Raw genomic sequence first — 26232 nt, forward strand, 5'->3', positions numbered from 1 at the left:
TGCAGTCTCGAGGCCACATGTGGCCCTCTAGGTCCCCATGTGTGGCCCTTTAACTGAATCTAAACTTCACAGAACAAATCCCCTTAATAAGAGGATTTGTTCTGTAAAATCTAGACTCAGTCAAAGGGCACACCCAAGGACCTAGAAGGCCATGTGTGGCCTCAAGGCCACAGGTTCCCCACCCCTGGCCTAAAAGAATGAATACCTGTAAAGCAATTGGTCCTTTTAGGGGTCTTCCAAACCTTTCCTCAGCAAAATGAAGGCATACTGAAGGCTCAGAATGGTAATAAAAGAATTAGATTTTGTATTTTTAAGAAAAAAAAATTTCAAGTCCTTTCTAAAGCATGCTTAACATACTTTGTTGGACATGTGTAAATATAACTTCCCCACACAACAATTTCAGACCTGAACTAATTAGTGCTCTGTAATCATGGGATCTTCTCAATAAAATTTAGGGTACTTGGAAAGGTAGCTAGTTGTAGTTTGAAAGAACACTGCTCATCAAAATCACAGGAAAGCTACATTGGGCCCAAAGTAAAACTTGCTTCAAATGTGTACAATTTACTAAAACAACTAAGGAAAGTGAACTGTTTTTAAGAACTAGTCAATTTTACTGAAATTTACAATAAAAAGCATTTACATCTCTGAAAAAAATGCCATTTTCTTACTAGTCTGGCAAATAGTTTATAAAAAAGAACATTAATGTAAAACCTTAGGTCTATATTATGTTAAATCACAAATTACTATAATTACTTAACACCATGTCTGTAGAAACTATACACACAAAATCAGCATGCAAACTGCTATTCCTTGAATGGAATAATAAGGAAGAAGACTGCACGAAAGAAATAGCGTCAGAGCTCAAGCCTGAACTTGGCCAATAAAGGCAGATGATCTGAAGAATTATTTTCATTAGGAAGTCCATTAACAGTCCATAGGTCTTCTTCAGTCAGAAGTGACAGTCTACCTAGAAGTTTCAAGCCACCAACCAAAGCAACTTCTGTTCCTACATAAGAAGAAAACAACTGATGAGATTGCATAAAATTAATTATGAACTATTTCATATCCTAAACAGCCCTAACACTCTAGTGACAGAGACAAATGAAATTTGAGACACCACCAAAAGATTAGCATGATGAATTCCTCAAATATTAATGAAATATTATTATTGGGTAATTATATCTTATGCTCCTATGATCTTAAAGTTTTTCCTATGACAAGCTCTGCAAATACACCAGTACAGAAGACTTATCCATAGGAAATTTTCAAAAAGAATCATTTAAGATGGACCACATAAAAATGTCATTCACTAACCATTCTGCCATTCCACAAAATCAAGTTTAGTAGCACTAGTCGGAGCAGAAGGCTCTTTTTCTTCCTTTAATCCTGAGTTGTTGGATTTTATGCCACAATCCTCTTGCACCACCTAGTGGCATTCTGCTGAAGTGGCAAGGCCCATAAAGCCAAAGGAGTCTGACAGACCTAGCCAGATTGCGGACAAGGACTAATGCTAACAACAGAATTCAACAGTCGCGCAGAATGAAAAAAGAGAGGGACGCAGAGAGATACGGACCAAAGTCCTTGGATGAATGGCTACCTACCTCTGATTTGGACAGGCATTTTCAATACCTCACAGATAAATGTTTTTAAAAACACCAGTTATTCTATACATTCATACAGGTAGAAAGGGATTTAGAAGTTCCTTAATCCAACCCCCTCCTCCTTCACACTCCTGAAAAGTGGCTGGATTCTTCTCTACATGAACACGTTTACTGATGGAGAACGACTACCTTAGGAAGCAGACTATTCCATTTTTGGACAGTTTTCAACATTAGAAAATTATTCCTCATAATGAACTGAAATCTGCTTCCTTCCCAACTAGATATGACTTCCTTCCAGAGACAGAATTAGTTGAACTGCTTTTCCACATAACAATCTTTGAAATATTTGAAAACAATCTCATCTTCTCTAAGCTAAACACAGTAGATCCTATTCCTCATGTGACAGGATTTAAGAACACTTCCTCTCCACTACTTATTATCTTTGTTAGTTTCTTCTGAGCATGCTCAACTTAAAACGTGGCACCTAAAAGTGAACATGATACTACAGATGATGTTGTCTGTGCAATGCAGAGTACAAAGATTTCTTCCCATGCGAAATGTGATTCATGGTTTCAGTGCTCTGATGGATCTGTCATATCATCTATGTAGATATGCTTTCTGCTAGTGCAGATTTCTAAGTTTTCTCATTATATGCAATTTATTTCCATCTCCCTCCCTAAATTCTTCAGAAAACATCCATTCAATATGTTGGGAGGTCCTCTGTTTCTTTTCATACCTTCATGGTACCAGTGTAACACTCAAACTGACCACAAATTACCTCTCATGCCCCAGTTAGGGGCTGTTACCTTGACAGTCACCATTGTTATGACCCTCTAACCCATTAAGTATTTCAATCAATTGGTACTAAGCAAACTCCAATTGCCTCTTCCCTTCAAGCCTCTTTTCTCTGTGACCTCTCCCCAGGAATACTCAACCCTATCTTCACCTAACCCCAGCCTTTATTTTTCCTCATGTGGTAAGAAAGAAACCAAAATGATCATCTGTTTTGTAATTCTCTATAACCCACCTAACCAGTATGTAATTAAACCAAAAATGAATAGACAATATATATGAACACTCCCTGTCAAAAATCTTGAATTAATTTCTAAACCCAGAACCTTTTTTTTCTAGCTGAGTTATTAAAAAAATAATTAACTATTGTGCTTCTTTAGTGAAAACATTAGTAGATAAACCATTTTTACCTTGCTGCGTGTTAACAGCTTCCTTTTCTGTTGAATAGAAAATGTAATCCACTGTTACAGCATTTTTTGAATGACAAGTTGTCACTTCTGGAATTCCAGTGTTGGGAAGGTAATGTGAATATACAGATGACAAGCTAAAATGGTGGTGTAAGTTTGAAGATAATCTAAATAAAAAAAAAATTGTGTCCAACCTGTTTTATGTCAATCATAACTTTTCTGATTTAAATTGATATTTACTTAACTGCTAGAATTGAGAGTATACAGCTCTAAACACTAAGCACCCAACAACCCCTAAATTCATTAGGTAAATTATCTTCAGACATACCCAACTCCCAGTGATAAGAATAAAAGAGTATATGCTCATATACAATTATTAACTGAAATCTAGTTTATTTCTAATCAAAATATTTTCAGTAGTCAGTCCTAGTCTCGATATGCTAAATCAACTTTAGTTAGTATTAAAACATGGCAAGTAAGTGGTGGTGAATTTCAATGAACATCTCTCCTTGTTCAATCCTATCCATAAGTCTTTACCTTTACTCTTTAAGCATAACATCAGCTACAAGAGAAATTTTAAGTGGCAAGGCTTTAAAAAATAAATGTATTTTAACTCTAACAATCCCATGCCTTCAGATGAATTGCTTGTCATTTTTCAGAACTCACTTTTTAGCTGCCACTAGGACCTCTGTTTTTTCCAGCTGTTTTTCTGTCACATCATGCTCTTCTATAAAAGTAAGAGAAACATTAAAATCTGAGTGTGCTGATTTAAATGTTCTTAGCTCATTCTTTTCACATATATCTAGTATATTTAAGTGATATTTTAAATAGATGTTATATGTTTCATCCAAGGAGCTATATATTATTGATGATCAGAAAAGGTTACTGAATAGCAATAAAATACAAACACAACCAAAATCACATGCAATTTATTATAGACTTTTTTGAAGTTCAACTTTTTGCTGTTAAAGATAATTTAGAAATCCCTAAAAAAAAATGTTTCTATATTTTCTATCACACACAAAGAAGGCCTAACGTATTGTCAAAACTTACCTGTCTTTTCTACTCTTGTTACTTGTGGTAGCTCATAGACACAATTCTGTGAAATACCCAAGCTTGGAGGCCATATTGGAATAGACAAAATTCTTTGTCCCCGGGGAGACTGTTCCTGACCAGAAACCTAAAACAAAATTCAAACAAACTATATTAATACTTTAATAAAGATCTGATGCTTCAATAGTGTAAGTACTCCCTCCACCAATGGAGATGTGGTAACCTCCATCCCCTATGCCTCAGCAAACAGTAAATATTTCATGAGCTTGTATGGCCAAAAAATTTCACCAACTGTTGGCCAATCTCCTGGTGGATCAGCCTCTCTGAATTGAGCTAGGCTGATTTTAGGATGACAGATACATAATTTATCACCAAAACCACAGTGAAAGTCTAAATGGTTCAAATCTGAAAAAATTTTTGTTCAGCAGGCATAGCCTTTAAGAACCATGGATAATCGAGTCAGAATGAGGCATAAGGTCTTTAAAACTTTGGTGAAGGTTCTTAAATAGTTATTTTTTAATTTCAAAGAAATTGCTATATAAAGTATGTAACATGAAATCGAATCTCAGAATGGGAAAAGCAACTTTTATTAAGCAACATGTAAAATGGCTTAACACCTCAAAACTTTATCTGCTTAAAATTAAGAAATAATTTAAACGTTTACATTTGAAGTCAACATTTTTCCTCTATCTCATGTAATATCATCTTTAAATATGAGAATGATTTTTTAACAAGGTATGAACACTGTGGTTTTGTCTATACAACACCTTTTCTTTTTCTTTTATCTTATCCATATTATAACTTCCATTCTTAATTCCTGAGGATTTACTCAAAGTTGATTTGCCATCTCTCAAAATGTACACCTAAAAGAGTTTTTTGAGGAGTTAAATATGTTCCTTTTTGCTTACTTTTCAACCCTTATAGTATGTTTTCCAATCTCATCACTGGCTCTCTTCAAAGTTAAAGGATCTCTTAATTGGTTTATTTGATGAACTTTTCTCAATCCTAAAGCTTTGACCTCTCTACAACACTTGTCACTACTTTCTCCTCTCCTTTTCAAGTCTGCTTTCCTGGAAGACCATCTATAGCCCACTCTCTAATTGTCTATATTGCCCAAGGCTCTGTCCTGGACCCTCTTCTCTTCTCTGTGACTCCATTAGCTCTCATGGATGCAATTATATTCTACGTTGACCTTCAGATCTATATATCTAGCTAAGCCTAATCTCTTTCCTGAATTTCAGTCCCTTACTGCCAACTTCCTATTGGACATTTCTAATTGGATGTCACATGGTATCTTCAAACTCAATATGTTGAAAACAAAACTCATTAGCTTTTCCCCAAAACCAAACCCTCTTCCAAACTTCCTTATTTCTACTGAAGGTACCACCATCCCTCTAGTCATCCAGGTTCATATGTTCAACTCTTCATTCTTTCTAAATCCACATTGCTAAAGAGCTGCCAAGTGATTTTACTTCTCAACATACTTTGCGTCTGACCTTTTTTCTCCATTCATACTCCATTCATATTACCCTAGTTCAGACCTTGATTATCACTAGTTTTCTGAACTACTGCAATAGGCAATTAACTGGTCTCCACTCTTCAAATTCCTCCCCTCTCCAATATATCCTCCAAAAAATACAAAATTGATATTCCTAAAGCACAGAGCTCCCCATGTCACTCCCCTGCTCAATAAATTCTAGTAGATATCTCTAATTGAATACAAACTCTTCTGATTGGCATATAAAGCCCACTACACAGTGCCTCTAACATTCTTTTCCAATCATACTATATACATTACTTCCGCTTCATGTACTTTTCCAGACAGTCAATCTGAACCTTTTGCTGTTTTTCACACACAACATTCCATCACAGGCTATCTCTCATGCCTAGATTACATTCTCTCCTTCCTTCCACCTTAGAATCCCTACTTTCTTTCAAAGCTCAGCTTTAGGATGAAGAATATCAAACTAGCCAATCTGGCTACTTGTTAACAATTCCAGAGAAGAGTTAAAATTTTTCACAAGGAAGCTACTGATTATCAGTGGTTTTCAAAACACATTGCCCCTGCCCTCACACTGAAGTAAGGTAAAAGGAATACAATTAAATGCCCTTCCCAGTAACTTGGTACCAACTCTTTATGATATAATAAATAGTAGTCATCAGGCAAGATGGCACATTAGGGGCAGTCACCCAGCTGATGTCCCTCAACATTCCCCTCCAAATGACTTTCAAATAATGCCTCAAATCAAATGCCTCAAAAAGCAGCAAACCCAACAAAATGTCAGGGTGAGATCTAAAAAATTCAACCTAAATCAACTTAAAAAGTTGGCAAGAGAAGTCTGTAATACCAGGGTAGAAGATAGTCTGCAGCTCCTCCCCCACACAGCAATGGCAACAGCAGTAACAGCAACTTTGGGAATTCATAGCCTAGAGATGGTAAGGGGGGGTTGAACAACTGGTCATAAAGATTGCAGGGGATCCTCTGCTGGTAATGGGTACAGCTTTTACTGTGGCACTGCCCATGCACAGTTCTGTATCACAGTTACAGGGCAGAGAGGAGCACTGACGGTTGGCCACAAGGGAACGGGGGTCCTGGTCATAATTTCAAAGCAAAGAGGAGCGCTAGCACTTGTGGCTGCAGGGGATCAGGGGCCTGTCAAGGGTAAAGACCAGAGTGTACACTAGGAGATCAGTGACCATACCTCTCCCAGTATCACGCCACCATGAAAGCACCAAAAACTTGCAGACCCCAAGAACTAGTTCTGAAAACAGCACAAAAATGTCTGAAGCTTGGAATAGTGACTCCCTAATTTCAGGGGGGTAGAACACAACTTTAACATAAAGTTCACAGTCAAGAAATGGGCTGAAAAAATGAGCAAACAACAACAAAAAAAAAAGAATTTGGCCATAAAAAGCTACTACAGTGGCAGAGAAGACCAAGATCTAACCTTAGAAGAAGACAACAATTTGAAAGCGGTTACCAAAAAACCCTCAAAGAAAAATGCTAATTGGACCCACACCCAATAAGAATTCCTGGAAGAGTTTATAAAAAAGAAATGAGTAGTAGAGAAAAAAATTGGAAAAAGAAATAAGAATGATGCAAAAAAATTATGGAAAGAGAATTAACAGTTTGGCAAAAGAGGCACAGAAAAATACTGAAGAAAATAACACCTTAAAAAACAGAATCTGTCAAATGGTACAAGAGGTACGAAAATCCAGTGAAGATAAGAACGCCTTAAAAAGTAGAAATTGGCCAAATGGAAAAAGAGGTACAAAAGTTCAGTGAAGAAAACAATTCCTTAAAAATCAGAATTGGACAACTGTAAGGTAATGATTCCATGGGACATCAAGAGACAATAAAACAAAGTCAAAAGAATGAAAAAACAAAAGAAAATGTGAAATGTCTCACTGGAAAGAAATGACAAAAGAAGTCAAGGAGAGATAATTTAAGAATTATTGGATTATCTGAAAGACAAAATCAAAGAAATAACACAGATATCATATTTCAAGAGATTGTCAAGGAAGACATCCTGATATCTTAGATTCAGAGGTAAAACAGAAATTCAAAGAATCCACAATCACATTCTGAAAGAGATCCCAAAATGAAAACTACTGGGAATATTACAGTCAAATCCCAGAGCTTCCACGTCAAAAACAAAATACATCAAGCAGCAAGAAAGAAAACAATTCAAATATCATGGAGCCACAGTCAGGATCACCCAAGATTTAGCCATTCTATATTAAAGGAGCAGAGAGCTTGGAATATGATATTCGAGAAGACAAAGGAGCTAGGATGACTACCAAGAATAACCTACCTAGATATGTAATAACCTAGACATTTAATGAAATGAAGGACTATCAAACACTCCTACTGAAAAGATCAAAACTGAATAAAAAATTTGACATTCAGACAGAAGACTCAAAGAGAAGCATAAAAAGGTAAACATGGAAGTATAATCATAAGGGACTCAATAAAGTTAAACTGTTTACATTCCTATATGGGAAGACGATACATGTGACTCCTAAGAACTTTATTATTAGGGCAATTAGGAGTCTACATAGACAGCAGGTACAGGTCTGAGTCAATTACATTGGGATGATCTCCCAAAAAAGAATGTAGGGGTGAGAAAGAGGGATGTGCTGGGAGAAGGGGGAAGGGAGAAGTAGAATGGGGAAAATTTTCTCACATAAAAGAGATGCCCAAAGAAGAGCTTTTACAATGAAGGGGAAAATTTGGGGGTGGGGCTGGGACTATGCTTCAATCTCACTCTCACTGGAATTGGTTCAAAGAGGGAAGAATATACACACTCAGTTGTGTATAGAAATGTTACAGACCCAACAAGAAAGTGGGAGGGGACAGGGTTAATAGAAAGGGAGTGGGGAAATGATAAAAGAGAAGGCAAATTACAGAAGGCAGTGGTTACAGGTAATTTTGAAGACAGAGAGAATAAAAATGGGTGGGGGGGAAGAAATAGAAGAAAATGGGATAGAGGGAAATACAGTCAGTAATCATAACTCTGAATGGAAATGGGATGAGTTCACCTATAAAATGGAAGCACAAAGCAGAATGGATTAGAAACCAGAATCCAACAATATACTGTCGACAAGTGACACACTTGAAACAGAAAGACACCTACACAGTTAAAATAAAGGGCTGGAGCAGAATCTAACATGCTTCAGCTGAAGTAAAAAAAAAAAAAGGTAGGGGTAGCAATCATGATCTCAGACAAAGTAAAAGCAAAAATAAACCTAATTAAAAGAGATAATTGGAGAAACCACATTATGCTAAAAGGTACCATGGACAATAAAGTATATAAAATATGTTTTTACAGCCAGTTTCTCTGATAAGGCCTCATTTCTTAAATACATACTGAGTCAAATTTGTAAAAATAAGAGCTATTTCCCAACTGATAAAAAGTTCAAGGGATATAAATGGGCAGTTTTCAGAAGTCAAAGCTATCTATAGTCAAATGAAAAAACGTTCCAAATCACCACTGATTAGACAAATGCAAATTAAAACAGCTCTGAGGTGCCACATCATACCTATTAGAAATGAAAAATGCTAGAGGGGATAAGGGGAAAAATGGTACACTAATGACCTGCTGGTGGAGTGAACTGATCTAACCCCTCTAGAGAACAATTTGGAACTACGTCCAAAGGGCTATAAAACTGTGTATACCTTTGACCCAGCAATGCCACTACTGGTTCTGTATCCCAAGGAGATCGAAGAAAATGAAAAATGTACAAAAAATATTTATAGACACTCTTTTTGTGGTGGCAAAGAATTAGAAATCAAGGAGTTGCTCATCAATTGGGAATGGCTGAACACATTGTGGCATATGATGATGATGGGGTACTACTGTGCTATGGAAATGAGGAGGAGGTGGTTTCAGAAAAATATTGCAAGAATGATATGAACTGACACAAAGTGAAGTAAGAAGAACTGGGAGATTATCATACAGTAACAGCAATGTTGTAATAATGATCAACTGTGAAAAGACTTGGTTACTCTGATCAAAACAATGATCCAAGACAATTCCAAAGGATTCATGATGAAAAATGCTATCTACCTCCACGGAGAGAAGCGATCAATTCTGAACACAAATTGAAGTATAATTTTCTCACTTCATTTTTCTTGCATTTTTTTTTGAAAGATGGCTGGCGTGGGAATGTGTTTTCCATGATTTCACATGTATAATTAATATCATATTGCTTGCCTTCTCAGTAGGTGTGGGAGAAAGTGGAATGGAGAAAGAGAATTTGGAACTCAAAATTTAAAAGAAAAGAATGCTTAAAATAAATAGATAATAAATTTTAATAAAAAATATAGTTAGCAAAAAATGATATAGCGTACTTACTTTTCCTATGGCAAGTCCTTCATAATTCAATTTTCCTTCCTTTATAAAGCTGTAAAGTGGAGAGCCAGGAACTGAATTAAAGTCACCGCAAATAATGATGGGACAGACAGTGCCATCTTTCTGATGGGCAACACTGGAAATCTCTGCTAACAGCATAGCCAGCTGAGTCAATTTAATATCACCTCTCCTTGGATTATATAATAGATGTGTATTAGCTACACATATAGGAGAGACAGTACAATGAAATTTGGGCTGCAGGAGTAATACCAGTCCAACATTGTCTCTGTCCAACAGCGGTATGTCACGGCGGTAAAATTCCACAGGGTTTGCTGATAATAGTGTAAATTTGGAACACTTGAAGCAAATGGCACAGCCGTCAGGTTTCCTTCCTGTCCTCATTTTATATTCACAATGATATCCTATAAAAAATAAAGTTTAATTAGTATTGTTAGCTTTAATCATAGAAGTAATACTGTGCTACTCCACTATTTTTAAGATTAATGTAGAACTTTCAATTTGAAAAATGGAAATTAGTATAACACAGTCAATTGGTATACTTAATGTTTCAAATATCTCTTAAATAAATGGTGCCATAGTTTTGAAAACTTGGAATTTTTTTTGTCCAAGCATGCTATGTACAGCTCTACTTTGACCATCATAATTTAATATTTTAAACTGTTAGAAGCATAAATTTAGCTAAACATTATACCATACCTAAGGATTCCAAATTTGGCTTGATCTCTTTTATATAATGATCTTCTTGTACTTCTTGTAAACAAAGAATCTGGAAGGAAAATAAAACAAAGTAACATATGAATTCAGCACATCAATAAGGATACTGAAAAAAAATTTTATGTTCCTTTGATCATTAAAAATAAGTTTCCAAAGTGTTATGATTGCCATATTAGGTTCCTTTTTTTTTTAGCTTTAATCAAATTTATTTTATTTTCAGTTCCAAAGTGCTCCCTCCCTTGCTCTCTAGCTCTCATCCATTGAGATGGCAAGAAAAATTTAAAAAACACTACTAACATGCATAGACATGCAAAATAAATTTCTACATTAGACATATTCCAAGAAATAAAAAAGAAAATATGCTTCAATCTGCACTGTGAGTTATGTTGGAAGATAGCATGTTTCATCAGGAGTCCTTTGGAACTGTGTTGATTGTGTTGATCAGTGTTACTAAGTCTTTCAGAGTTGATTATAATATTGCTGCTACTGTGTAAACTGCAGTCCTGGTTCTGCTCCTTTCACTTTGCATTAGTTCAGACAAGTCTTCCTAGGTCTCTCTGAAACCACCTCTTCCTTCATTTCTTAGAGCACAATAGTATTCCATCACATTCCTATACTATAACTTGTTCAATCATTCCCCAACTGATGGGCATCTCAGTTTCTAATTGTTTGCTGCCACAAAAGGAGCTGTTATAAATATTCTTGTATATACAGATCCCTTTCCTCTTTCTTTGACCTCCTTGGGGGTACAGACCTAGTGGCAGTATCGCTGGGTCAAAAGGTATGTGCAGTTTAGTAGCTTTTTGGGTACACTTCCAAAATGTTTTCCATAATGGCTGGACTAGTTCACAGCTCCACCAAACAGTACATTATTGTACATATTTTCCCACATCCCCTCCAGTAACTGTCATTTTCCTTTTTTGTCATCTTAGCCAATCTGAATGAGTGTGAGGTGTTACCCCAGTTGTTTTCATTCAAATGTCTCAAATTATTTACAGAATTTTTTCATATGGCTATTGATAGTTTTGGTTTCTTCCTCCTAAAACTGTCTGTTCATATCCTTTGAACATTAAACAACTGAGGAACAGCTTTTATTCTTGTAAATTTGACTCAGTTCCCTATGTATTTTAGAAGTGAGACCTTTATCAGAGAACCAAATTGTTTTGATGATTATAGCCTTTTAGTATAATTTGAGATCTAGGGCTGCTAGGCCCCTTTCTCAATTTTTTGTTTCTGGGTCAAGTTTTTTTTTTGTTCCACTGATCATCTTGATATTCTTGACCCTTCTGCTTCTCCAGATGAATTTTGTCATGAATTTTTTTCCTAGCTCTATAAAGTAATTATTTGATAACTGGTACAGTACTGAATAGGTAAATTAATTTAGATAGTATTGCCATTTTTATATTGGCTCAGTATGCTCATGAGCAATTAATATTTGTCCAATTACTTAAATCTGTCTTTATTTGTGGGAAAAGTGTTTTTTTAATTGTGTTCATATAGTTCTCTCTCTTGGCAAAACGATTCTCAATTATTTTATAATTGTACATATTTTTTTTTTTTGGGCAGGGCAATTGGGGTCAAGTGACTTGCCCACGGTCATACAGCTAGTACATGTGTCAAGTGTCTGAGGTCACATTTGAACTCAGGTCCTCCTGACTCCAGGGCCAGTGCTCTACTCACTGCACCACCTACGCCCCAATTGTACATATTTTAAATGGAATTTCTCATTCTATCTCTTTTTGCTGGGTTTTGTTAGTAATATACAAAACGCCAATTTGAGTGGGTTTATTTTATATCCTACAACTTTAGTAAAGTTGTTCATTGTTTTGATTAGTTTTTAATTCTCTGGGTTCTCAAAGTAAACCATCTTGTTATCTGCAAAGAGTGATAGTTCTGTTTACTCACTGCCTATGCTGATTCCTACAATATCTTTTTGTCTTACTGCTATAGTGAGCATTTCTGGCACAATATTGAATAATGATGGTGATAATGGACATCCTTGCTTTGTCCTTGAATTATACTGTAAGGGTTTCTAGCTTATCTCCATTACAGATGTTTGCTTTGGTTTACGACAGATACTACTTATCAGTTTAAGGAAAGCTCTGTTTATTATTGTGCTTTCTAGTGTTTTTTTTTTTTTTTACAGAAACAGGTATTACATATTGTCAAAAGCTTTTTCTAAATCTATTGATTTATTAATAGCTTCTTGTTGCTTTTGTTGTTAATATGGTCGATATTATGCTTATACTTTTCTTAATATTAAACTAGCCCTGTATTTCTGGTATAAATCTAGCTTACTCATATTATATGATCTTTGTGATATATTGTGATAATCTCCTTGCTAGTATTTCATGTTAAAATTCTGCATCAGTATTCATTAGGAAAATTGGTCTACAATTTTGTTTCTCTGTTCTCTCTCTGGTTTACATATCAATACCAAATTTGCATCATAAAAAGAATTTGGTAGAATTCTTTACCTACTTAAAAAAAAACAGCTTACGCAGTATTGCAATTAATTGTTCTTTAAATGTTTGTTAGAAATCGCTTGTAAATCCATCTGGTCCTATGGTTCTTAGGGAGTTCATTTATGGTTAGTTCAATTTATTTTTATATGATAGGGCCATTAAAGCAATCTACTTCCTATTCTAGAATCTGGGCAACTTATATTTTTGCAAATATTCATCCATTCCATTAAACTATCCGTTTACAATTATGTCATAATTCCTTTTATTTATCTCCACTGGTTGTGAATTTACCTTTTTAATCATATTAGAAGTTAATGAGAAGACTTAAGAGATTTAGTTGTTTTTGGGGGTCAGGGTTTTGGGGGGGTTGTTTGAAGAGTTGTCAAATTTAAGATTATATGAACCAAATTGTGGTCAAATTTAAGATTAGATGAACCAAAAAATATATGAACCAAAAAATACATTAAATGATTCATTCACTATTGAAAGTTAAGACTTAACAAAGTCTTAAAAGTCTTTTAAAATTATACTAATATGAGAATTACATTTTAAGTAAAATATTTTTAATTACTACTGTGCATGCCCTAAATCTTAAAAAATAAAATTCTCACTATTGCTATATCATATTACACAAAAGTCTCTAAAAGCAAATCAACTCTCTTACTTTAACATAAAAATCTAGAATTATACCTACATGAAAATTCCAATCCTCCAATCAGTCTGATGTTTGGCTTTCAAAATCCTTTTGTTTGGTTTTTAATCCTGTGTTTGGCTTTCAAAGCCCTTCATAACCTGGCCTCTTCCTACCTTTCCAGTCTTCTCATACTTTACTCCCCTCCATATACTCTGCGATCCAATGACACTGGCCTCCTTGCCGTTTCTTGAACACAGCACTCCATCTCCTGCCTTCAATTATTTTCACTCGTTGTTTCCCATGCCTGGAATGCTCTCCCTCCTCATCCTCTCCCTCTTAATTTCCCTGTCTTCTTTCAAATATCAACTGAAGTCCCACCTTCGACAAGAAGCCTTTCCTCTGAGATTACTTCTAATTTACTCTGTATATATTTTGTTGTCTCCTCCATTAGACTGTGCCCTTAAGAACAGGGACTGTTTTTCATCTTTCTTAGTATTCCCAATGATTAGCACAGTGCCTGGTACACAGTAGGCATTTAGAAAGTGCTAGCTGGCTAATGTATTATTGAACATATGTGCTCAATACCCCTTACCATTTCTTAAATTGCTCCCTGTCAAGAATGTTACTTTGTTTTTTGAGTATACTTATTCCATAAGTCCCTTCTAGAAAAGGTATATGTCTAAATATACCAATGTATCATTAAAATCTTTCTGCAGGTCTTGTACTTTTTAAAAAATCAATTTTATAACTGTTATTAAACTTCTTCCTTTCCTACTCCTTAAGTAATTAAATTATTTATAAAGTTTAGAGTTCGAATTTTTCTTGTATGAGGCATTTTCAATGATATTGTACACTTACATCTGCATCCATGTGTTTAATTTCTCTTAGGATATTGGGAAACCTAAAGCCCCAGATCAAGACTGGCTTTCGGCAGTGTCTATAGAGATACGAGTTATCCTCCAATAAATCCTGTGAAAGGATATTATAGGACATGACTGAAAACTCAAATTTTTCCTTCTCATCTTTATATTTTTGGTCAACATGTTTATCTCCTAGGATCTTCATGTTTTCTTTATTATGGTGACAGAGGTATTCCCAATGCCGCTTTATCACGCCTGTCAAAATACAGTAGACAGAATATAAAGAATTAATCTCAGAAGCATAAACACATTTACCTATATATACAACTCTCTGCTTTTTGAGAATTCTAACTTCAGGGCAACCTCATCACTAGACTAGCACTACGTATAGCCAAGAGTCTTCCCTGACACTAGGGAAAGCTGTTACCAAATTCAATCACCTAGGCAGCCCCCAGTCAAATGATATCCTGAAGAAGAAAAGAGGTTTGAGGACCTTTCAGGGACATAAGTCCTTTAGGCACAATGCACCTTGAAAAAATTAAAAGTCTAGAAATAATAATACCTGGTATTATGTAGCACTCTAAAGCTGGCAAAGAACCTTATAGACATCATCTCATTTGATGCTCACAACCACCCTGGGAGGTAGGCAGTGTCAATACAATGCCTATTTTACAGATGAAGAAAAACCAAAGCTCAGAGAATTTGTGGTCACACAACTAGTTTCAGAGATAGTAATTTCTAACCCTTTTTTTCTTTTAAACCATCCCATCCCAATCCTCCACTTAAATTCCCTCAGGACAAGATCCACAAGTGATTTCATGCCAGAATGGCTCCTAAGCCTGGCATCCTGGGAGAAATACACGGGAAGAGGGGGTCAAAGATGAAAACACTGAGGCAGTAGCTGTTTGCTAAGCTGAAGCAGAGTAACTCTGATTCAGTCCAGGCAGAAGAAAGGCTATCAGGACACACCAATGCAAAAGTCAAGCGATGTGGCATGGCTGCAGGGTGCTGGTTTAACAACCATGGTTGGCAGATCAATCTGGCATGAAGCAAACAGAAACGTGGTAGTTTATGTTCAATAAAGTCATCAGGCAACCTGTAAGATGAAGAGGCACAGCCTCAAACAGTAGCAGTTATAGGCACATCCCACCAAATATCATTATCTGGTTCCAATGTTAGAAGAAATACCATATTTAGGACAAACTTAGTTCCTTAAGAAGGAACATTATAATAATTTGGAAACTATAGTCCTAGGAATACAGCATTCAAACTCTGAACAATTAGCAGAATTCTCTTAAATATTTTTCCCTTCCCTGCCAGAGACCATAAGGGATAGAGGCCCTAAGGTCATAGACTGGAGGGTGTTTGGTAGATGCTGTCTGAACCCATCCCTGCTGAGCCCATGCCTATAGCATACATGGACACCTCAAGGGCATTAGGTCCAACAAGTGGAGAGAAAGGAAGATGAATCCTTTTAAGTTTTGTGGATACTACCTTGGACTTGCTCACCTGACAACTATTTACTATACACCTATGTGTGTAATGTGGGGCCAGAGGAGATACAGAGATAATTTAGAGAAGATCCTTGGCCCAGCAACTATTTTTTGATTGACATGTATATTAAAGATGTTTGGGCATATACTGTGCCTGTTTTCCACCAATCAAAGGGACGTGGAAATTGATAGCTATAGGGATTGGATGCCTTCATGACTATAGTGGGACTTAGTTATAATGTATTAGTAACATGATTGCAAGACAAAATTAATCAGAGATACCTTATACAATGCATGCCTATTACAAATAAAGGCAGTCACTGACTTACAAACAATCTGACAAAAGTCTGCCACTGTTCTGACATGTTCTCCACATTAGTGGAGGCCCTGCTGCCACAGAAGTTGTTTTGAAAGAATTGAAAAAAAATTTCAAACTTTTAGAGAATCTGAGTTCAAAAGCAAAGAAAGGGTAGAAGCTCTAGAACATCTTAGAAGAACTAACACTGGAGGAATACTTAGCAAAAATATAAGAATCTGAAGGGATCTACTTCAATCCCCTTCCCAAAACATTAATCAGTTTCTGCAACATCCCAAACAAGTGATCTTCCAACCTATGTGACTACCTCTAGTAACAAGGTATCAACAAACTCACAATGTAGCCCATTCCATTTTCAGACAGTTCTTTAGGAAATTCTTATTGATACTGATGCTAAATCTTTCTCCCTCTAACTTCCACCAACTCATTCCTGGGAGGAGTGGAGACAATATGACTCTCTCTTTCCAACCTTCCAAATCTTTTCCCCACAGCAGGTTTTTTTTTTAACTTCACTGTTACATTGCCTAAAATCCAACAATTCCTTAATAGGCCTTTAATAAGCATCCTCTCTTTAAACTAAGAATATTCCTGGGTGGGTAGGAGGTAGTTAATCATACATATTAGGAGAATAGTTTACATCATTTTTTCCCTTAATGTGACCGAGATGAAATGTGAAAAGTATATTTTTTAGTTTTGTTTTGGGGGTGGTGGTTTGGAGATGGGAAGGGGTAGTGAGGTAGACAAGTTTTGAATATGGAACATTTTAGGGTGAGGTGGAGAGTAGATCTGGATGAAATCTAAAAGTAGGGTTTAGAGATGTGAAGGGTTATTAGAGAGCAAGAGGAAACTACCACAATGGGGAGCTTAAGAAGCAGAGAGAGTAAATTTATTATTATACACCGAAAAATTTTGCATCTCAAGTAGCCTATGTTTTGAACATCAGGAGCTCCATTATAGGAATATTCAAATATAACTGCTTCTTTTGGATTTAAATTAAAAATTTATGCAATCACAGAATAGGTTATCAAAAACAAATTGAGCCTATTCAAAATTTGCCTATGGTCCTGCACCCAAGAAAAAAGGAGTCAACTCCCTTCTTTTTCCCTACTCTTTGGATCCATAATTTGAACTATTAATATTAGAATTTACCTATATTATTAGTTAGTTAGTATATTTATTTACATGTGTACATATTGTCTCCCCTAATAGAATGCAAGCTCTGTGGGGGCAGGGATTGTTTTATTTTTGTCTTTATTGTTACCTAGTGGTAGTAGTACAGTTCTAGATGCATACTAAATGTTTGTTGATTGATTAAAAAAGGCTTTTGGGGTTACCATTTTAAATTTTGTTTCTGTGGAAAAGTATCTTCAAAGGTCCAAACAATTAGTTTAAAAATGAACCTCTACAATTCTATTCATTCATAAATTGGGTACTGCCTATGGTGCATTTCACCACAGAACAACAACAAAAAGTCTGCATATGTATATAATATGTAAAGAGCAAGACTCTCTAAGAATATTATAACCTGTAGTCATACAAATGGATAGCAAGACTGTTGAAATGCCTTATTAAAATACGGACAATGGTGCATATACAGATGCAGACCTACATGCATACGCTGAAAATTTAATAAGGATTTTACGATTCTTATCATTCATAAAGTTTACAAACTCACTTTCACAATGTCTTGTTAGTGCTACTGGTAATCTATGGTAGGGATTTTGAAGCTTTCAGAGTTTGTGGACCCCTCCTGCACTTTTTTATGCAATCTGTTCCACCTCTGAGATATATTAGAGAAAGGCTCAAGTCAGGCACAGTTTACACAAGTTGATCTTGAGCAATTTTTTAAATCAAGCCTTCCAAAGTGATTCATGAAATGCTCGGGTTCCAAACCTGTTATAATACAAGAATCACTGAGATATAGTAGGTATGGTTCTTAGACTTGATATGCTTCAAGTCATATAACAAAAGTTTATATAACCTATAAATGTCAGGAGAAATACCATGATCAGAGCAAAAAAGTGGGAGGCTTGATCCAATTTTAGGGTGCCAATTAGAACCATAATAGTTATGCAAAATTCTTCAAGTTTTACCTTAAAGTGAGTCACTGTTGTTTTCTTGACTGATAGCCCTTATCCTGCCATGAAATATCTGATAGGATAAAAACAATCTTTCTACTCTGAGACCTTGGGCAAGTTAACTAATTTCTCTGGGCTTCAAGTACCTCATCTGTAAAATCAGGGGGTTGGACAAAATCATCTCTAAATCTACTACATGAGAAATATTCCCTTAATTAGACACTTGGGGAAGTGTGATCAGACAAAATGAGTCAAATTGCAATAAAATACTTCCAAAATTTAACCAACCTTCCCAATAGGGAATATGTACACAAATGAAATTAAATGACAATCTCTAAATCCAAATTTAGGAAATACATGCAGACAAAAGATGCAAGAGAAGTGAGTAGTCTACAAAAAATTAAGAGTTACCTTGCTATATTAATTTTTCTTTTCATTCCCAAATGTATCTCATCCATGGAATCACAGGCTTCCATTTTTACTCCAGGTAGTTGTTTTTAAATGAACATAAAAATCAAAACAATTTTGGAAAGAAAGGCATTCTATACAGTTAAAATCAGTGGGAAACAAGTACCAATTGCCCCAAACACCTATGAGAGTTAATTTTTTTTTTCCAGGGTAAAATGTAAAAAATCTCAAATTTCATTCTAATGGCTAAAGGTCATTTCTGCCCCAAGACACAGTGTACTGACTTTACCTTGGGTTTTTTGACGTTTTGATGATGGCTTATCTCCCTCAGAATCCATGATGTAACTAGAAAGGTGAAACAAAGATGTATGTGCAAAGTTGTCAGGTCTCCAATTCCAGTGCTGAAACTGACTTCTATTAGGTAGAAATAAATAAGGTGGCCTCCAATTTAGCGGGCAATGTTGACTGCTGAAGTATGGATAAGAAGCCCAAGAATAATTTCCAGGCCACCTCATACAACTAGAGATGTGTCTGTTCCAGCAAAATCTTTGAGAAATATCCCATGGCGTAATCCTGTCTCTGCCCAGACTCTGCAGGTGATAGGGTAACATGGGATATCTAAAAGAAATAAATATTGTAGTTAAGGTACGATTTTGGTAAGTCACAAGTAGGAGAATCAAAATATCAATTTATCAAGTGATCCCATTCCATCCAGTCTTCTCCAACTGACTGCCCCCTCTGTCATCTCCACTCATCACTTGTTTTCAGTCTCTCCTTGTCTCATTTCCTATTGCCTACATGTCCATATCTCCCCCATCCTGAAAAATCTCACCAGATCCTTCCATACCCTATATTTCCATCTACAATACATGCCTCCACTTTCCTGCCCACCTCCCACCCCCTGGCTTCTGATCTCTCCCTCCACTGAAAGTTACAAAAGATCACTTGGCTGCCTTTACTTAATCCTCATTCTCCCTGACCTCTCTGCAGACTCTTGACACTGTTGGTCACCCTCTCCTTCTTGAAACTTTCTTCTCTCTTAAGTTCTTGGGACAGTACTCTCTCCTGGTTCTCCCATCTGGTCATTCTTCTTTCTCCTTTGCTGGGTACTCTCCAAGATCACGCCCTCTAACCACTGGTGTCCCTCAGGGTTTGTCCTGGATCCTCTTCTGTTCTCTCTCTATACTACTTCACTGGATAATCTCATCAGTCCCCATGTATTTAATTTCCATCTCGATGCTAATAATTCTCAAATCTACCTTTCCTGCCCCAAGCTCTCTGCTGACTTCCAATTTCACATTTCTAACTGTCTTTCAGACATCTCACACTAGATATCCAGTAGATATCTTAAAACTCAAAACAGATCTTTCCCCCTAAACACTCCTCCCTCCCCCTGCCACACACATATACTTTATTACTATAGGGGGCAATAATATCAGTCCCTCAGCCTCAAAACCTAGGAATCATCCTGGACTCCTCCCTATCTCTAACTCTCATATCCAAGCTGTTGTCACCTCTACATCTCTTGAACATGCCTCCTTCTCCCTCTGACACTGCCACCACTCTTGATTACTGCAACATCCGCTTCATGGGTCTGCCTGTCTCAAGTCTCTCTCCAATCCAATTCATTCAACCCCTCTCTGACCAAGTGACACTGACCTCGCTGGCTATCCAATGAACAAGACATTCCATCTCTCAGATGCAGGCATTTTCTCTGGCTGTCCTCCACATCTGAAACACTCTCCCTCCTTGGAGGGACTGACCTCCCTTGCTTCTTTTAAGTCGCAACTAAAATCCTACCTTCTACGGGAAGCCTGCTCCAACCCCTCTTAATTCTAGTGCTTTCCCTCTATTAATTATTTCCTATTTATCCTACACATAGTTTGCCTTGTATATACTGTTTTCATGTTGTCACCCCCATTAGACTGTAAGCTCCTGGAAAGCGGGATAGTAAGTTGCTAAGGAAGATGCAGAAGGATTGCCTAGAAGCAGCGAAGGGCTGTGTAACATAAATTTGTGGTGGGCTCAGTCATAACAGTTCTGTGATTTTTCTATACCTTTATTCACATATGTGTGTGTAGGAATGAAGGCAGTAGATTGCTGGCAATGATTGGCTAAGGATTGGTGAGGTGAAACTGGTAATATTATAATGGGACCAGGAACTCAAGAGGACAGTGTAAAGTTGAACTGGTTCACCAAGGGGTCAAAATAGGGGAAAGAGGAGAGAGCAGCAAGTAAAAAGGAAATGGTCTGGGAGAGAACTGAGAGGTCAAAGAATGGAGGCATAGTAAAGATAAAGAGTAGAGTTTGATAAGGAAAGGCAGAGGGAGAGGTGGAAAGCCAATTGATTATGATCAGACAGATGGATTTTGGAATTCTTAAACATGGAGGTGGTGGGTGCATTTGTGTGTGGTTGAGGTGGGGTAGAAGAATAGGTCAAGGGAAGTGAGTAGGTTGAGGTTAAAGTGTTTGAGGGAAAGTCAATACGTATGTTGAAATCCCAAGCATGAGGGCAGGAGATAGGAAGGACAGAAAGAAAAATTGTGATCTGTGTACCAAACATGTTGAAGGAATAGGAGTGACCAGGAAGTCTAGACAACAGCTATTCCGGGATTTTGTTTGGGTGGTGGATATAAACTGCATGAACTTCAAAGGAGGTGAGGTTACCAAGTGACAGAGTTAGGGGGAGAACCTGAAAGTGGCAATAGGGAGTGAGAACTATTTCAACTCCTCCAACCAGTGGGATAAGGAGAATGAGTGAGATTGTAGCCAGTGCTGGAAAGGGTAGCCAAGGAGGCAATATCATCAGTGGGGAGTCAGGTTTTAGTGACTGTAGAAAATAGAATGAATAGAAGATGAAAAGATTTAGGATGAAGAGAAATTTGTTGCCTATAGAATAGGCATTCTAGAGGGCACAGTGGAAGGTGTGGGTGACATTTGGTTGGGACTTTGGGATGGGAAGGTTGAGGGGGGTAGCAATAAGGAATCAGATGGTGGAAGATGGGGAATGAAGTTTAAATGATGATCTACAGGAGTTCAGAATCACTGTAATATGTAGGGTATGACCAGATGTAAGAATGTTCATCATTGAGTGGAAGGTGCTACTCCTCTTCCTAGAGGAGGCTGAAGATCAAGCAGGAGACAAGCACAGAGCAAGATGGTGCAGGAGATGGAAGACACACGGTCAGATGGGAGGTCCTGTTTCACTACTCTTCCCTCCAAAGGCTGGAGATTAGGCAAGGGGAGATGGAAGTCGAACCTGCTCAGCAGGAGATGGAAGGCCTGAGGTCAAAGGGAAGTTGGATCCTCTTCTCACATCCAAGCTGGAAAAGCAGGCTGGCAGCAGGAGATGGAAGTTCCTTTTGATGGTGCAAACAGAAGTTGTGAAGCAGGTTCCTAGTAGCCTTCCTTCAGCAGACATGTGCAGCAGGAGATGGAAGGTTCAAAGTCAGAGTAAGGTTTTGCTCCTCTTCTCACCTGAAGCTGGAGACCAGGAATCTTCGACGATGACAACGCAGAGATTTACAAATATCTATGTCTAAACCAGCCCTCCCACTAAAATCCAGTTTGACATTTCCAATTGCCTAACTAGATATTTCAATAGCATTTCAAACTCAACATGTCCAAAACTAAATTCATCTTCCCCTCTAAAACCTACACTTCCTTCAAATTCCTTATTTCTGTTGACATCATTAAATTACAACAATCCAATTACCAAATTCAAAATTTCAGAATCATCTTGAACTCTTCCCTCTGTGTACTGCTCCCTTCATTCAACCAGTTATGAAGTCCTGTCAATTTTAGCTCCACACAATCTCTCGCAGCACTCCCTTTCTCTCTACTCACCCTACATCACACTTATCACACACGTCAATTTCTACTTGGCCTCCCTGAAACTACTCTCTCATTTCTCTAAGCCATCCTTTCCACAGACACAAAAATAATAGCTAGTGCCTGACACATAGATGATTAATAAATGCTTATGTTTATTGATTGATTCAAGTACAAGTCTGACCATGTAATTCTCTTGGTCAAAAATCTTTACCTATCAATTCAAAGCACAGATTCCTTGACTTAGCACCAAAGGTCAATTACAATTCAATGCCAACTTACCTTTCCACTCTTATTGTACTCCCTTTCTGGAATACAAGTTGGAAGGTTCCTCTAGTTCAACCTATACTTCTAAAGGAATCCTAGAACATCCCCAAATAAGTAGTGAGTCATATCTAACCTTCACTGAAGACTATTTAGGAGAGGTTATCATAGAATCACAGAATTTGAGAGCTAGAAGGGACCTCAGCTCATCTACTCCAACCCATACAAGGCAGTCCATTCCACTTTTAGCTGATCCTCACAAAGTTAACGTGCTCCACATTCTGGCCAAACTGAATGACTACTAGCTATTTACTCAATTCTTTCTGCCCTCTCCTACCTTTGTGCATTTGCACAGGCCAGCACAGCTAGAATAAACCCCTATCATAAAAATCTCCACTTGCTGTAATTCTGCTCTTCCTTCAAAGCCCAAGTTGCCTTTTCCACTCAACAGGAACTGAGCACTCCTTAAATATATTACAGTATTTTGTCTAGATTTCACCCTTATTACATTCTCCCATTATTCTCCTATTAGATAAAAAACTCCTTGAGGTAAAGGAATGCTGGTGGTTGTTGGGTTTTTTTTTTTAACCCCATCTGTGAATCCCCTGCACTCAAAACAATGATATTTAAACATTAGTTTAATTTTAATTTTTAGGCTGGAAGGTACATTATAAAATAACCAACATCCTTCTTTTACAAGTAAGAAAACAGAAGTCCAAAGAAGTTATATGATTTACTCAGATTCATACGTCTATACACTGAAGCAACTTTAGATGGTACAGTGGGTAGGGTGCTGGGCCTAAAGCCAGGAAGATGTAAATTCAAATCTAGCCTCAGAAATTTACTAGCTGTGTAAGTAACCCTGGACAAGTCACTTAACTTATGTCTGCCTGCATTTCTTCAACCATAAACTAGAGATCATAACAGCACCCACATCCAACAGTTGTTTCAAGGATCAAATGAGATAATATTTGTAAAGTACTTAACACAGCTCTACACACAGTAGGTACTACATAAAGGCTATTATTATTATTGTTTAGTACATTGTTGTGTTTGGCTGGTTACTTTATATTTATTTGCCTCCTCTCCTCAATTAAATATAAATTTCTTGACCACAGAGGCTTCTTGTATTCCCCATAATGCAAAGCAATGTTAGACATACATCAGGGACTCCTGAATTACTGAAAGAACTGGTCATAGAATATATAAATTTAGAAATGGAGGGGTCCTTAGAGCTGTGGTGTCAAACTCAAATAGAAACAGATCTGTGGGCTACATATTGAATTAGAAAATAACAAATTAAAATTATCTATGTTGTACTGTATTCTTATTTATTGTATCAAACCTTTCCCAATTACATTTTAATCTGGAGAGCCGCACTCAGGAGTTGCCTGGCCATGCGTCTGACAACTCTACCTTACAGGTAATTTAGTTCAACCTTTTTTTTACAGATGAAAGTCTTGAGAATTTTTAACGACTTGGCCAAAATCATACTGGTAGTAATGGCAGCCATAATTCAAACTCAGATCCTCGGACTCTAAATCCAATACTCTTTCTACTCTACCAAGCTGGTGCTAGGGCTCCTACACGATTTTAACAGCAATAACATTAAGAAGTTTCTTTTAAAAAAAAAAGTTGGTCATAATAAATACAACAACTGAAACTAAGGAATCTACCCTACTTTGGAAACTATTTAGAAAGCAGTTTTTCTAAAAGTAATCTGATATACCATGCCAGTCAAAATCCCATCACTGACACCCTAGGCTGTTGTGACCCTGGGCAAGTACTTTAGTTTCTCAGTTTCCCCCAAAATTCTCCGAGGAGAAATCTGGAAGTAACTAGCAGAGGGAGTGAACAGAGTGTTAGCCTTACTTGAAGTCAGAGACCTGAATTCAAATTGCCACCTTGGACACTACCTGTGTGACCCTGGGCAAGTGGCTTATACAAACCTAGCTATTATTAGAAACTGCAAAGTAGACGCTGCAGCGTGTAACACTTACAGTACTTTAAGGTACACAAACAGCTTTGCAAATATCTCATTTTATCCTCACAACAACGTGGGGAACTAGGCGCTATTATTACATCCATTTTACAGATGAGGAAATTGAGGCTGACGGCAGTAAAGCCATTTGCCCAGGGTTACACACGCATCTAAGGCCTCGTCATTTGAACTTGGGGCATGTTTCCCATTCAAGAGTTCCCTACCTGCAAAGAAAGCAGACTACATATACAAAAAGAAACAAAACAAGCCCCCACAACCTCCCCCCCCAAAAAAAAACCTGCGACGAGATTTAGACTTTTATCCCTATCACCAGGAGTTTTCTGTGCCAAAAACAAATTAATAGATTTAATGTTAATAATCGGGTAACAGAGTGAGGCGTCACCAAATCCAAAAAGCTGATATTTAAATCAACAGGCACCAGGTCAGGCAGGGCAGGGGGAGGGGGAAGAGGCTTCCGAGGCAAAACAGCAACAACGGCCCTGGCCCTCTGCGAGCTAAAGTTTTGGGGGTGCCGGGGAGAAGGGGGTCGCCCCACAAACGAAGACGAGTAAATCTAGAGTAGTTTCACGCCTACACTCCTACCTCCCCCTTCACAGGCGGACTGGGGAGGAGGCGCCGCAGGCTGGGGATCTGGGGGCGGGCCGGGGAGGAGGGGGATCGGAGAGGAAAGACTGCGGCCTGAGGGAGACAGAGGCCGCCAGTGCATCCGCGTCCGGTCCGGGGGCCCGGGGCCGACCCCCACCCCCAACCTCCGTGGGTCTTTCTGTAGTCACCTCGTCCAGGTCCCCCGCTGGCCGCGGCCTCCACCTTTCTCCCACTCTTCTTCTTCTTCTTCTTCCCCTTCCCCCTCTTCCTCCTCCTCCTCCTCCTAACCCCTGCCCCGCCTCAGGTTACATACCTCGGGCCGCCCCCGCCCCCCAGCAGCCCGCCCCCGCCTCCTCCCAGCCTCACTGACCGTCCTCTTCCCACCGCACAGCGGCTGTAGCCCCTCCTCACACAGCGCCACGCTTCCATCCTCCTCCTTCCGGAGGCCTGCTGCCTCTGGCCGCTCTCCCTGACTCGGCCTGGGCAGCCGACTCAGCCCCATCACCCGCCGGCCCAGCTCGGGCCCCAGCTTCAAAGCACGCCGGGAAGTGTAGTTGCTACCGGCTTGAGAGCCGCCATCTTGTGACGCTACCAACCCCCGTCACCTCCACCAATCCTGTTATCCCGTTTAGAACACATGCGCAAAGACTGCCGGACGTGAGAAGTCTGGGTGGCCATGTCTGAAGCTGGTAGAGTGCCCAGAGTTCCGCTTTAAAGAGACAGAGACGAGAATCTGTGGATGGAATTGAGACCTCAGGCACAGAAAGTGGCGAAAACAGAGTAATAAATAAACAATAAATAAAAAAGAAATAGACTCGCTTTCCTTCCTCTCCTAATCCCCCTAGCAATTGTC

General features: G+C 38.0%; 1 protein-coding gene across 7 annotated transcripts; it reads right to left on the minus strand.

Moving 5' to 3' along the window:
- Nucleotides 1–588: 588 nt before the first annotated feature.
- ANGEL2 (angel homolog 2) lies at nucleotides 589–26232 on the minus strand. Of its 7 annotated transcripts, XM_036757271.1 has the most exons (11): nucleotides 25568–25612; nucleotides 21957–22180; nucleotides 18987–19315; nucleotides 15372–15498; nucleotides 14401–14657; nucleotides 10426–10495; nucleotides 9712–10130; nucleotides 3854–3980; nucleotides 3467–3527; nucleotides 2804–2967; nucleotides 589–1006 (listed from the first exon to the last, which is right to left on the minus strand). In XM_036757271.1, exons 4-11 carry the CDS (start codon nucleotides 15424–15426, stop codon nucleotides 855–857), a joined length of 1305 nt encoding a protein of 434 aa, XP_036613166.1. In that variant the 5' UTR covers nucleotides 15427–15498; nucleotides 18987–19315; nucleotides 21957–22180; nucleotides 25568–25612; the 3' UTR covers nucleotides 589–854. The 7 variants fall into 7 exon arrangements, with proteins under 7 accessions (XP_036613166.1, XP_036613164.1, XP_036613162.1 ...); XM_036757269.1 differs by lacking the exons at nucleotides 15372–15498; nucleotides 25568–25612 and adding an exon at nucleotides 25750–26230 and having other exon boundaries at nucleotides 21957–22105; XM_036757267.1 differs by lacking the exon at nucleotides 15372–15498.

This window comes from Trichosurus vulpecula, chromosome 4 (assembly GCF_011100635.1).
Source record: "Trichosurus vulpecula isolate mTriVul1 chromosome 4, mTriVul1.pri, whole genome shotgun sequence".
In the NCBI taxonomy this organism is placed as follows: Eukaryota; Metazoa; Chordata; class Mammalia; order Diprotodontia; family Phalangeridae; genus Trichosurus; species Trichosurus vulpecula.